This window comes from Pieris brassicae, chromosome 1, assembly GCF_905147105.1.
Source record: "Pieris brassicae chromosome 1, ilPieBrab1.1, whole genome shotgun sequence".
NCBI lineage: Eukaryota > Metazoa > Arthropoda > Insecta > Lepidoptera > Pieridae > Pieris > Pieris brassicae.
This window is the reverse complement of record NC_059665.1, coordinates 6,257,453-6,272,640: the sequence shown is the minus strand read 5'-3', so window position 1 is coordinate 6,272,640 and position 15,188 is coordinate 6,257,453. Positions and strand designations below refer to the sequence as shown.

Here is a 15,188-nt window from a genome sequence, read left to right as displayed (position 1 = left end):
AGCTTTGACAGCAGCTTTGTTGCCAGTGAATATTAATTATTTCTAACTAAATATGTCCCAGTAAACCTGAATTTCATTTAATACCTTGGCCGTACACGGTTTTACGTGCAGTGCGCAGGCGACGCTCTTCCAAACGTCCGCCGTACACTGAGACGAATTCTTTAAGGGCAACTGGACTCCCGCTACTGTTACATAGCTGAAATAAAATATTCGTATATATATGTGCATATGTATCCTACAATATAAAACGTAAATTTATCATGTTCTAAATTTTTAATTTATTAAAAACTGTCCCACGATCATGTGATTGAAGGATTCAAAGTAAATTTCATACTCTACTGAACTGAATGATAACTCTTACCCAGACCCCTTCTGTTCAGCCACGGCCAAGTGCGCATCAAGGTCTGCCTGAGCGGAACAAGACCGGAACAAAGTAGCTGGTCGGTTGTTCAGCTGACTGCAGTATGTCAGACCCGCACAACCCAGCGAGCATGGGGCCTCAACTATAAATTAAAAAAAACGACTTTAAAAAGGAGGCTTAATACTTATTTATTAACACTTCGTTACACTACAATGTAAAAATTGAACATAATTAAATGAAAAGAAGAGCAACTGGCGGCCTTATCGCTTACGAGCGATCTCTTCCAAGCAACCACTGTGAGTAAAGAAAAAAAAAATCAATTACATAAGGTAGGCAAGAAGTGCAAAAATACATATTACATATAGTTATAAAGAAGAAACTAAACAGGAACAAAAATAAACTAAACTGATACTGGATGACAGGAAAAATAAAAATTAAAAAGTGCAGATGAATCACGATAATTTAAGATAAGTCTCACTTCAGTTAGTAGTTAGTAAGAAGATAGAGAAGGAGCTAAGCGAATAGGGACGGGAAGTGAATTCCATAGTCTAACTGCAGAGGAAGGAAATCTTCCTTAAAGGAATGGCAAAGAAAGGCGATAGTTGGGGATAAGATGGAATTTCAAGGGAATAGTTTTTGGAAGAGCGTAAGCTATAGTTATGGGCTCCCAAAAATTTGAAATCATTTTTGTGATAGGAAGGAGTTTTAGGGTTGAACAGGATGGAATATAGGAGATGGAGAACATGAATATTCGTAGGAAGGTTTCCATACCTAATGTTGTGAAGCTATAATGACCTACAGATGGAAAAAGAAATTTACTGCTGACATGTTCACTAGAGAGACATCTGTAAAGGGAAGAAGGGAAGATATCTTTAAGCGGCATCACATTGCTTTCGTAACGATACCGTGAGGCTTAGACAAAAATAATTTGCGACGGGCGTACACTATCATTCAAATCGATTTTATGGAAATGGTCACAATATTAATTATCTAACTACGTATATATCCTCTATATATAACTCACCCTCTTCGATACACTCAGCCAATTCTGTCTCTTGAGGATCACCCAAACATTCCGTATAAAATTTCTGCCAATTGTTTTGCCACCCCGAGTTGAATGTATTGAAACAAAGTCTTCTGCAATTTATTGTTGCTCCCTGAAATGTAATAACTTGTATTAAGTTATTTTTATAGTGATTTCGGTATAATTTTGTTAACTGACAATTAGTGATATTTATAAATTTTAAGGCGTTCTGAAAAGTATATTGCAATTTCTTCAAGAAATATAAATAATTCAAGTAAACATAGATTTGGTTTTTTAAATTGAAGAGCGTGAATAATCATCCTTATATCAGAGCGTTTAAAGAAAATCTACATAATAAATGTATAATAAAATACGGAAAATAAGAGACGCCCACGGTACAAGGCGATGTAATGAGCAATCAGACATACAAATTTTTATGCTTGTCTAATTCGTCGATTGATGGCATGAATACATGTTTGTTGAAATTATAAGTTACTTGCGGATCCGACCGACGTTGTCCTGTCTTAACTATGAATGTTAATTTCAAATTGGTGTAATTAAACAAAAATATTTCAGAAATAAAGTGTTTATTATTCTAATGCTTTATGATTATTCTTTGTTTGTTTTGTCTGGCGCGCACATAAATAGTTTTGTTGGTATTCCCACATGAGAACAGGCGACAAAAATTTGCTATACTAACAAAATTTATTCTGAACTTTTCTAATTTTTCCGCGCAATTTTCTTAATTTTTTCTTTCATAAGAACCATCTCCTGGCAATAAAAAACACAACATAAAAAGATTTAGCGAAATCGTTGCCGTTACTAACAGCCGTGACCAAGGGAAATTCATTTTTATAGATGACAATCATTTTGTATTGATTCATTTATTATTAATTTATTAATTATTATTTATTAAGTATTTTTCTGTGTTATTGAACTTTTCAAGTACGCATTGTCAGGTAGAGAATGCCTATTGCCATTCAGCGATCACATATCTTCTTTATTTATTAAATGACGATAACTTTAGGAACAATTACTTTTTGACAGCAATGCAACTTGGCAACATCGTGTGGAATAACATCTTTAGTATCTGGTGGTGCGTCCTTTCTTAAAAAGCATTGCCACATGTTGTCGTGAATGGCGGGTGCCCCACATTCTTGTGATAGGGCCTCGGCTATTTCCTGGGACTCCCCGGTTCTCCGCAGCACGGATTCGCAAGTACTTCTGCATTCTGTACTAGGAGACTCGTGGCAGCATGGCAGATCTGGAATATTTATGTTATACCTTTATTAATATAGCAAAAGTAGCTGAAAGTAATAATTATTATGTCGACACGATAAATAATATTGAGTCAAACGGTATTAATTTTGGTTATCGCGGTACTATAATTCGGCTAGGTGTCATATATATTCTTCCTTCCTTATCGGTCCTTACATATGAAATTGGCGTTTTGTATGGGAGAAACAAAAAATCGAATATTTTTAAATATAATACATTTAATTAATCAAAGTATGAACCATGGTTTTCTATGCACTTTTGCCATCTCATAGGTAGTTCATTGACCCCTTTACTAAAAAAAACAGTCGGACGGGAATCAATATAATCTGTGATAATAATATTACCAAAAGGTAATATTTAACCTTATTATAAGCGCAAAGTACTTACATTTAGACGTGTCAGTATGTACAGTTGATGCTGTTAATTCTGAGAGGCATCGTAACAGTGGTGGCGATTGATCACAAGCTTCAACAGCGCGGTCACGGTCAGAAATGTTGGCCCGTGTCTGACCCACACGCCATAAAGCACGTGAGCAGGCTTCATGACAGCTTAGCGATTGGGTTTGAGCTGTTAAAGATATAACGTGTTTATTTTTTGTTGTCTGCTGACCTGTTATCCTGACATCTATAGTCCTATTATAGGCTATCACAAAGATTGTCAATTGTGTCAATTTATTATGTGAAATGCAATATTGTGAAGAGGAAACTAAAGTTTATTTTAACTAATATTTAGTAAATATAAACATTCAAATAAATTGCTACACGAGAGAGTATACCGTACTGTACTACTCGCAATTAAAATAAACAGGGCCTAGTAAAATAAAACTTTGGTAAGCTTTTTCCCTATACCTAACTGTTTTTTTTTTTTTAGATTTACTGCGAGAACAACTGCAATTACAATATTTTTTTTGTAATTACGAAAATCTAAAACATGCATTGTTTAAAATCGTTATGCAGTTACAGCAGATAGATACCAAGGCAGACAGTAGCCATGTCATATTCAGAACCATGCACCGGACACTAAACCTTATAAACATTTCTACCAATGACTCGGTACAAATCTTCAAACATTTTATATATAAACCTATATGATAAAATAAATATGCAAATAATAAAATGTTAAGGTCTAGTGAACTTCCTCTTAGAGAGGAACACAAGAAACATATCAGTACTTTTTTAAGTTTGGGCGACCAACATTGGTTGTAAATTGTAATGCCCCTCTATATGCATTAAATATAAGCAGATCTATTTAACAGTCTTCATGTCTTCAGGCGTAAGATGCTGCAGCCAGTATTGATCACCGTCGTCGTCGATCGTCACCAATAGTAACAATTACAAACTTGTAATATATTAAATTTGCACATTTGTATTTCTTTATCTAGGTTGTATTATATTGTTAATGCCGAAATCTACGAATAAGCACTATAAATAGACTTACAACAACACCACTGAGCCTCTTGTTGTTTCTGGACACAATCGAAAAACGCAATTTCATCTGAGCGGCGACAGGCAGTGGACAGAGCACTGGCATCAGAAGCTGTGGCGCAAGCGCGACGGCACCAGGGCGAGTGGCCTAATGAACAGCATGCACGGCCCCACCATCCAGACCCTGATACCACCTCTGAAAGAATTGCATTATAGTGTCAAAAAGAAACGTTACAAAAAATACAACAAAATCCTGTAAGGCTTCTAGCTAAGTTCACACAGAAACAAACTAAAAGATAAGGCAACAGCTTCCTTAAGATGAACGATAATAATAATCCCGTGGCGCTACAACCCTAAATGAGTCTTGGGCTTAGATAGAATTCATTTCTTCAACACTCTTTATTTTAAATTTTTAAAGTTAAGTACGACCAGCCTTCTGTGACTTCGGGTTACCTCTCGATGTTTGCCTTCATATTAGCAAGTGGTAATTGCGCTCATAGTAAGACAATTTCATTCCATCACAGCCGTGATTCGAACGCACGATCTCAGGCAAGAGGACTGCACGCTTAAGCCACTATGCTAACACTGTTTTTTGTTAAGATAAAAATTGGTATACTTTGCAATGTTTAAGATATACCCTAACGAAACTTAATTTAGAAGTTAGGTAACTGTTAAAAGAATATGTTAATAATATAAAAACAGTCGAAGAAGTGCTAAAAGAATGCACCCACATGTTTGACTTTACAAGCGTTTGAAATTATAAATAGGTAGATTATAATATAACATATACATTGTAATTATCCTTAGGTATTAAAAACTCACCTTGTATTGTTTGGTTCATGCATATCCAGAAGTCTATCTGTAAAAAAAGGCTTTTATCAGATGTAACTCGATATAGGCGTATTCTAAGACATGTGTAAGCCTCCCCAATTACAATACAATGAGCATAGGCGGTTTATTGACGATAAAGGAGGTTTGAAGACAATATGCTAAGACATATTATACCGCATTCGGAATGAGTTATCTCACATTACATTGTAAGGAAATTATTCTTTTATAGAACTTGCCGATGTACCTCGACGGTATAATAGGAGAAATGATAAACTTTATAATAATTTGGGTTTAAAGATTTAAAAAAATGGATAAATAATGCAGTGGCGCTAGGTCTTACTTTTTAGGTCTGGGATTCAGATGTCTGTATCTTTTTCAGGATCATTTGTCTAATAGCTCCGTTCAGCCTCCTGTGCCAAACTGTGTCGACTTTTTAGTCTAAGTATATTTTCCTTTACCGTTCGAGCGAATGTTAAATAAATCTATATAATAGTCCATTGGTGCACAGCCAGGGATCGAACCCACGACCGCAGGGATGAGAGTCACGCTTAAGCCAGTAAGCCAATTCTACTCAGAATATCATCATTTAAAGATTTAAAAGTCCTTTTTATATTAGTTGTAATAAAATTAAAAACAACATACCAGTTGCGGCGTACAAAATTTATAAATATTCTGGATTCTTTCTTCCCTCATAGCGGAGTCCGATGCAATTTCCACCAGCGACATCTGGAAAATAAGATAGAGATGGTACTCATGTTATCCAGAAACACTAATATAAAAGAAAACTTATATAGTAGTCTATATATGGCATGTTATTTGCAGTTACGAATGAGCAAATGCAAAGACTATCATTGCAATAATCACATTATCTGTTAAAAGAAATGCCTGCCGCGCATCGCCTTGTAATTAACTGTTCGGGATAGAAGTTGTAGCATTTTCAAAAATTTACTAAAGACGGATCCTACATATATAAACACAAATTTTATGAAAGGTTTTTATTTGTATTTTGTATTTTATGTAGGTCGCCCATCACCATCACACTCTTCTGTGCTATCTTTAATAGCGCCCCCCGAGAATTACTATAATAATAGACTGTAGATAAGGGGCTGCAACTTTATCTTCGCTCAAAGTCTTTTACCGGCCATAGGAATTTACAGGTCAGCGTATATTTTTAATTTTCTGCCAAATCTCCAAAACATCAAATCATCAAATCTTGAATATATCATATACTCTATATGATTATACTAAGCGTATTAGCACTTTGAAATAGTTTGTTGATTTAGTTGTAACAACACTCATACATGTAAGTAGGTTAATGGAGGATATGAATCTGAGATCAGAAATCTAAATCATATAGATATTGTAAAGCTTAGTGTACACGGTTTATGTAGAGCTAGTTAGGTTAGTTTAGTTTGAAATATCCTTTTTTTCTATTTATACCAATATCTATCGAAATCGGTTGGGAGTTTGAAGGGCACAAGGTAAACAAATTATTTTTTTCGATTCGTTCCGATAATCCGATTAACTCGATTTCAGATACGTTACGTTTTAATCATAAGCTACTCATCTAAAAGCCAAGCCAGCATCGGAATACGTGACGTTGACAACGACGTTCAGTTTCGCTGTCATTTGAAGGGAAAGCCTCCAAGAAGCTTGGTGTGTCACTTGGAGTACTGTTCTCACTACAAGCTTCCTCTCCTTGACCGTACATTGAACAAAGAACGGTTCGAATCGTGGACGACCAATCCCTTGGCGTTGCGTAGAGATGTGGGGTCACTCTGCATCTTCTACCGCATTGACGCTAGGTGATACTCCTTACTTTTTAGGAATTGTAACGCTCTTATCTTGCAGGACCCTAAATCGAATTGGTTCGGAATAAAAAAATCGCGATTAATTGGCAATAACTCGTTTAGAATATATTTGTGTGCTCTATGTATTCTAACCAATAGTATTATTAATTCTAAAAGCTTCATCTTAACTCATGCTACATTTAGCAATAAGTAATCTATATAAAATATAACTCTTGCGTAATAAATCACGCAAGATACTTAGAAACTGTAATAAAACGAACGTTATGTGTTTAGGGCGATATAAACACATGCTAGAATGTTATCGACACGTTATAGTAATCAAAAGAAGACGTACTAATTCACATTGACGGGAATATTTTGGAAATCAGTCTAATGGGAAAGAGGTTTCTAGAACTTTGTTATATATTTTTTTATATAAAATAGTGGGCAAACGGGCGGGAGGTTCATCTGATGTTAAGTGATACCGCCCATGAACACTCTCAATGCCAGAGGGCTCGCGAGTGCGTTGCCGGCCTTTGAAGAATTGGTACGCTCTTGAAGGAACCTAAGTCTAATTGGTTTGGAAATACTTCAGTGGGCGACTGGTTCCACATAGTGGTGGTGCGCGGCAAAGACTGCCTTAGAAAACGCTCAATTGTGGATCTACGGACGTTGAGGTGAAACGGGTGGAACTGAACACCCTCCATGGAATCTGTTTATATCATATAACTCTGATGTAAGATACCGATATTAATTACGAAGTCTTTGGCTTAATTGTTATTGGAACAACAGAGTCCTAGACTATCACAGGTACACAACACGATCCATTAGACCATCAAATGTTGTTCAATCTACCTTTCGTAATAATTATATGTATAAATATTGAATAAAAAAGAACTAAATATTTTTTTAATTTCGGGACTTCAAGCATTTTAAGAATGTATAAAACAATTGAATAGCCAATACATTTATGTTTCACACTATACTAAAATAATAATAATTATATAAAAAATTTACGCCGCTACAAACGTTAAACACGGTCATAACAATTAAACTAATAAACTCTTATTAATTTAACATCGGATGTAAGGTCGTAAACCGCTTGTCCCTTTTAAAATATCTAATTACAATAAAACGTTCGTATTTTAATTTTAATTAGTAACACACGTGTCGCGTTGTATGTAATTTGGTGTTGATGCATGTGTTAGTAATTAGTGTCGGCAATCTTAATCCTTATGATGTAAATGCGAAAAACGGGTTTGCCGTGCCAATTCTAATATATTTTTGTACACATCGCTTATATACTTTCCATTTTCTGTAAAACTCTTTAGCAAGCCATGGATGTGTAAAATGTAAATTTACAAGTTTTATTTACCACCACTATGGTAAGTTAATGCTTTGGACGTATCCTGGAGATCTAAGGTTCGACTTCCGACAAAACCATGAAAATCACATAGTAGATATGTAAAGCTATTTTATAAGGTTTATTTACAGCTATCTAGCTCGAAACTTTATTTGCATGTAATTAAATATCTTTTTTTATTTTTTATCATTCTTTAAAAATATAAGTATCCGTGATGGTGATCCGCGGGCTGATGAACAAGGTTTTCTTTAAGAGATTTCGAATAGTATTTCATTAAGTTTTGTCTAAGAGTAGATTGAACTAAGTTTTAAACAAGCGTTCCCTACACAATAGCCACGACATAACTCATGCGCGTGCGTCACATATTAGATGCAAAACTTATTATTCGCAGCATATAAAACATTTCCCTATAAATGCATCAGTATTCAACGTGACAATGATTTAACGATGCACAGGCGTTGCATCTTATCTAATAAAGGTTATCACAAACGATGCGCGTCAAAGTGTTTTTTTAACTGCCTACGACGAACTTTAATTGTATTTAGGGTGACCCTAATATAGGAACTCTAGACTAAAATGAGTTCATTCACCTGCTTCACGAGTCATCTCTTACAATACACACATGTATTGTTTTTCATCTTCAATCAAGCTTTATTATCGATCGTGTTAATTGTGATTGATACTTACACATTACACATTTTACTTACACATTTTGCTACATAGCAGACATCCCCACACCCCATTTGTGCCTCCTTTCACAACATCGGAGATATCCAGATTGAGTATTCTGATTAACGAGCTAGGTCTGAATATATCCCCCTTGTAGCTCCCCTCACAGTTTTTAAATAAATTTTTTATTTAGTTTTTTATGATTTAAGAATTGTATGTATTTTTCTCTTCGTGTTCCTTATATTTAAATTTTCTTAATGCACTAATGTTTCAGTCTGCCAAGCATTGGAAACCTTTTGTAAATAAAATAAAAAACAAACTAATAAAAGTATAGAAAAGACTACCCTAATTCCAGGCAGACCACGTCACGGTCAGCAGCTATTTTCAGGTATAAATAGACGGTAAGGTTATCAAATGCACTTTGAAGTTCCCGAATTGTTTCAACTTCCTACATAGCTTTCGTCGCGTTTTGTGTGATTTATATGTTTTGACAACACTTTTAGCTCGGGTATTTGTCTGATCTCAAAATATTTGTCAGATTAATGTCTGAGATGACAAATTGTAATAAGCTAAGACACTAATATTTATTTAAATACGGGCTAATGCTCACGACTTTGTGTAGAATTCGGAAAAGTATTGGCTTAATATTTTACTGAGTTATTATATCCTTAATAAAACATTCGTAATTTAGCATCTCTTTCCTGTGGGATTGCGACCTTTAAGGTCCAGGCCTCAGATTTCTGAAGTAGGTGATCACGTGCCTGACGCACGCAGTCGACTGTCTTGTTTTCTGACGATGTTTTCCTGCACAGTACGTGCGAGTTTTAAATGCGAAAATCCATTGATGTACAATGTACATTCAGGTATCCGAATCCGAATCTACGATCTTAGTAATATAAGTCGCATCTTGAAGCCACACCATTAAGACCATCTTTATTATTGTATGTTGGTGGTCAACCTGCTTTGCCTTCTAAACTGAAATGATTAGCAATTAAAACCAAAAAGAATATAAATAATTGGAATAATTATGAATTCAATTAACTATGCACTATATATAGCGCAATTACTACATTGGTATAAAAATTATAAAATTTCATTGAAATATATCATCATAAATAAGACCGAGAATAATCAACTTGAATCATTTGCAAAATAATGTTGTCATCACCCATTAAACAATACTTAGAAGATCACATGAATATATTGAGTGATAAGGAATAATTGTGTTCGCGGCTCGAACAATGATCATTGTATACAAATCAGTTTGGTCCAAATCAACCCACACCATCATCACCAATCACAGTACTTGCAAATTGATGCATAATACGTAGTAGAAATTATTACACTGAATTATATCTTTAAATTATCAGTTGAGTTTAGCTTTATAATATTATTAACACATTTTTATTAACTGTCCCTATCTTTTATGCTATCTGTTATACTTGTGTTGACGAAAGTTTATAACATATGTATGACCTATCCTGGTTTAAAAATAGGTAAAAAAACCCGTGGTTATTGTTATACCGCATTTACACAACAATTTTAAAAGTAAAAATGTTCATACGCAGTAAATTTTTTATTTATATTCAGGCTACTGCTTTCGGATAAATAAGTTCTCTAAGTTAAACAAACCAAGTGCCTACGTGAAACTAAACCATAGGTATTTTGAGCTACGAAGGCATGGACTTACTAGTAATACATTAACAGTTTATGCATGCTATTTGAACGTATCTAAATATTATTATAAACATTAATATCACATAATTACCCTATAAACTATTCTAAAGGCGTGTGAACTAAATTAAACCATATGTCTCGGTTTTATTTACAATAACGATCAAAGGTTGCCGTTCAAATGAGGTTATCAGGTTTGCAATTTAAATTATAATTTAAAAAAGTACTTTTATTATCGTTAACCTTAAACTATTTTTAGACGTCAACATTAAAATTGGCTTAATTTCTCATTGCATTGAACTAAAATATATATTTTTTTTGTATGCCAAATTATGTACTATTAATCTAATATAAATCGATAATGTACCATTCTGACTGCCATACATTAGCCAAATATGCTTTTCTGATCCGTCATTGATATTATAATTGCAAAATTTCCAATCGTGCTCCCAAGCTGGCTTTTGTTTAGAAATACTTAAAGCATAGATTTTAAACAGTTTTTATCTTACAATTAATACGTGCGAACTTTATAAAACTAAGTCCATACCTATTTTTTTCATATACAACTTACGAAATACACAGAATCTATCATGTGTTTATTGTATTCAATGATGGGTTATCTACAAAAGGCACCCCTATACTTTGTAAAAATCTGAATTTTTATTACTGCTTTTTAAATGTATTCGAAATTTTATTATTCAATCCGCGCCAACCATTTGTCAATGGTGACAGAATAAAAAGTGTTCTGTCGTATCTCTTTGGTATGAGGTCGTCCTATAACTATACAAACTAATACTCTACTTAAATAAAATGGCTTTAAGCGTCGTCATTGCATTGAACTAAAATAATGTTATTGTCGAACTTGTTGTAAGTTACAAAAATTATATATTGAAAAGCTGTTTAGACGCATAAATGTAAAGACTTATCGATTGACTATAGATTATTGAAACAATCGGGGGTTGACAATTGACATCAACACGTCCCGTGGACGTGGCTAGCATCTGTCTCTTATTCCAGGAACTATTTACACAACAAATCCTAACGGATGCGGTTTTGAATAGATTCGATTGACATCCTGTTGAATTACAAAAGCATACCTTTGTATTGTCTTTTAAAAGTTTTATTCGTTTAATTCTATGTATAGATGTGTACACTGCCGAAGATTTTTATATCCAGAGTACTTATGCTGAATTGTAAAATATTCTTAAGAAAATAAACGAATCTATCGGACCAATTGTAACTGGATTTTTTGTAAACTAGGAGTTGATTTAAATAATTATTTATTTTATATTATATTTTGTGCCTATTCGTATCCATCTTAATAAACTATAATTGTTATTAAATAAAAATCATGACTCCAGTTTCAATGTCAGTAATTAAACAGGAAAAAGAACCCGATCATAACTTTTCTAATTTAATGTAATACATTGGGATATCAAATCCAAGATAAAGGCCAATGACCCGTATCTGTGACACATAAGCAATACAATGGATCTATTACGGTTCCGGGCGCAGACCACTTGCTCTCTGGCCTCTGCACCAGCCTAGAAGAATTTGAGTGATTTCTGTCTATTTCAAAACAATATTTCTGATATATATATTTTGCGAGTGAATCCCGAAGTAAATCTTAATACATACTACAAAAATATCTGTTACGAAACACTGTTACTAACAGAAGTAAAAACAAATCAATTTGATTGATAACACTGTAAACAACTTTTTTTATCAAAAGCCATAAAAAAGCGTTTCATATTTCGTTCAGATTGAACTATGCAATTCTGCATATTGCATATTGTCTGTTTTATACGAGAAAGCCTTTAATTAAAAAATATAGTAATAAAATTGACTTCATAAAAGCTGCAAAGGAAAAATCTTCCATTATCAGTTAATAATTAATTTAAACACAAAGGAGTTTCACTTGACACAATAAAAAGCTTCGAAGTGTATGTAGCTGTAAATAGTTTAGTGACTGCCGGCTGTAATCATTGCTACCTACAGATAGAACGGTTAGGGCTAGTAATATAATTAATTGTCATGTATATGAAATAAATTTAAAAATAAATGATCATTTGTTAACGTAATAGGCAAGTAGGTGATCAGTCTTTTGTGCCTGACATAGAAAGAAAATCCATTGGTGCACAGCCGGGGATCGAACTTACGACCTTAGGGATGAAAGTCGCACATTCAAGCCACTAAGCCAACACTGCTCGATAGTTTAGAAGCTTCGATATACTCATCGTTATACAATGCCTTTCGTTTCACGTTATCTTACATTTGTTGTTATCTACAATCTATGGAACTTTGAACACGGTCTGAAAGCTCTAGTCGAGTATTACAACTTACAAGTGATGCATGAATGGTCTTTAGAATATTTACATTACCAAGCAATATACTTCAAATATCGATACTATGATATCACGGCGTGGGAATGTTAAAAATATAAATGTCCCCAGTGATAATAATTAATTAGAGTATCATATAGACTGTGTATTATGCATATTTAACTATTAATTATCCACTTAGAGTCTACAACCTAAGTGGTGTGCTATAGGAACATGTCGTATAATATAGGACCTAGATTCGATTCCCAGGTAAACAATAATTGATGTCGGTACGCACAGGGCTGTTCACTTGGCTAAAAATATATATTTTAGAGCAGGCATTTTTCCAATATACACAGAAATGTGACTTTCTGTTGCTCTAGAGTTCTTTACACAACTGTCCGTTGTACAAAACAACAACAAACAAAAATTTAATATCATACGATAGATACGTAAATTTTGAACTGAAAACGCAATAAAAGCTTGAGTGGGTAAAAACGTTTTGTTGGTTACGTGGGTAGTCTCATAAAAGCATATATCCGCAGTAGATGCAGCCATTTTAATCATTGGAAAATAACAGTAATAAAATGCTATGGGTACGAACATAGTCAAAACAATTAAGAACACATTAATAGTTGGCAATTTTGCTTGCACTCTATGACCAAGTGCTCATTAAAATTAATATCATAATTACACAACCCTATTCATTTGTCATTTTGCTCTATCGGTCGAAGCAAATGTTAGCTGTATAATCAAAGGACAGAATCAAATGGCGCTGCCATTGCTTTGATGTCGCTTTGTAAATTATTCTTGCTGTATAATTAGACGATGAACTATTTCGTTTGTACGAGGTCAAGCGTTTCGGTATTTCAACGTTTAATAAAATCTACATTTACAAAAAATCGGAGATCAAAGAAAAATTCAGAAATCTGTTTTTCTATCGCAACTTTGCGATCCCAAAATAAACTATTTGTGTAGTGCTTAGAATTATTCATACAAATTTGTGTTTGAGTATTTATAGCTTTGATAAAATTATGGTAAAAGCTTGTTTAGGGTATAACTATTTTAATCCGTCCCGGACCACTTTACCATAAACACCCTATAAGCAATAGGATTTGCCTCTTAGTCATAATTTAAACCTGCCGTAATTCAATCCAAACTGAGGTCGTACCTTCGACTCCTGGCTGTAGCTGTGCACCAATCGACACTATACGCAATTAACCTTAAATAGTCTAAGCAAAACTCGATAACGTAACTCCATAAAGTAAAGTTTTTGCTTCCTGCAATTATGTCTTGTCTAATGCCAGTTATGTTTTATTACAGATACAAAAGAATAGTATTTTATCTAATACACGTGACACACCATATAACATCTAAATGGTACTAAATATACAAGTGAAAACAATTAAAGAGATTCACGAGTACTCTCAGTACAGTGCTAATTTATGACTGGGGTAGACTTTTACGAGACTGCATATCTTCATTTAGTGGAACCAAAGAAACCAAATAGAAGAACTGAAAGGAAACATTTTCGAAATTTGATATTTCTGACGTGAATCATAAGTCACGATCAAGTTTTGAGTACTTTGCTTTTAAAATCACAGCAAACCCTTTGTGGCTATAATCTATTTATTAGTGAACCATCTCTTTTCCCCAGATACCGGACTTTTATTTACTTAACCCGAAATATAGTCGCTTAGTCGTATGAAGTTTATCTCCAAACGTCACCCTTCAAAGTGACAAGAAGTGATTAATGAGCTGAGTCCGTGTTGACATGGAATATCTTTTAAACACATCACAACAATATTTTGTTTCACTCCATTGTTTCTTTATTTACTCCTGCCATCTAGATCGATGAAAACAATAGCAAAAAATATATCATGGCAGCAATATTGGTGAATAATTGAAGAATTTATGAAATTATATTAAGTTTGTAAGCAACCGGCTTTAGAATTGATTACTTTTATTTTTCTACTAAGTTGTACATATAAACAAAAAACACTATAGTATATATTAAGAAAAATACATTTTGAACGGATTAAAGCAATGTATTATTATTAAAACTTATAACATACACACCGTGACCACGCACGCTGAAAAGCACGCGAAACGTCGGAAAAAATAATAATTTAGAATTATGTAAATAATTATAAGTTTTAATACATTGCTTTAATCCGTTCAAAAAGTGTTTTTCTTAAGGTGTAAAAGCTATTTTAACAAAAGACAATACTATAGTATATATATTTTTTTAATTTACCTCTTGGAATTTCTTCTGTATTGCGATACCGATACCGTAAATACGAATAATATTCATATAATATTGTTTATTTAAAAAAAAATACTAAAAGGTTTTTACAAACAAGCAAAAATTAAAACAGTTAAATTTACGTATCCAAAATTCCGTATTCGAATGTTCTAAAATTATTTACCGAGCTGTCGTAATTAGAGATAAA

At 33.6% G+C, this 15,188-nt stretch overlaps 1 protein-coding gene across 2 annotated transcripts in view; it reads right to left on the bottom strand.

The window, feature by feature from the left end:
- LOC123710272 (reversion-inducing cysteine-rich protein with Kazal motifs) overlaps positions 1-15,188 on the bottom strand; it is a 34,359-nt gene that overhangs the window by 6,488 nt on the left and 12,683 nt on the right. For both annotated transcript variants that reach the window (XM_045662073.1, XM_045662082.1), the window contains exons 4-11: positions 5,561-5,644; positions 4,910-4,946; positions 4,101-4,283; positions 3,051-3,230; positions 2,423-2,649; positions 1,386-1,518; positions 362-503; positions 85-196 (exon numbers count right to left, since the gene is read on the bottom strand). In XM_045662073.1, the coding sequence (XP_045518029.1) occupies positions 85-196; positions 362-503; positions 1,386-1,518; positions 2,423-2,649; positions 3,051-3,230; positions 4,101-4,283; positions 4,910-4,946; positions 5,561-5,644 (1,098 nt within the window). The remainder of the gene's footprint in view (positions 1-84; positions 197-361; positions 504-1,385; positions 1,519-2,422; positions 2,650-3,050; positions 3,231-4,100; positions 4,284-4,909; positions 4,947-5,560; positions 5,645-15,188) is intronic.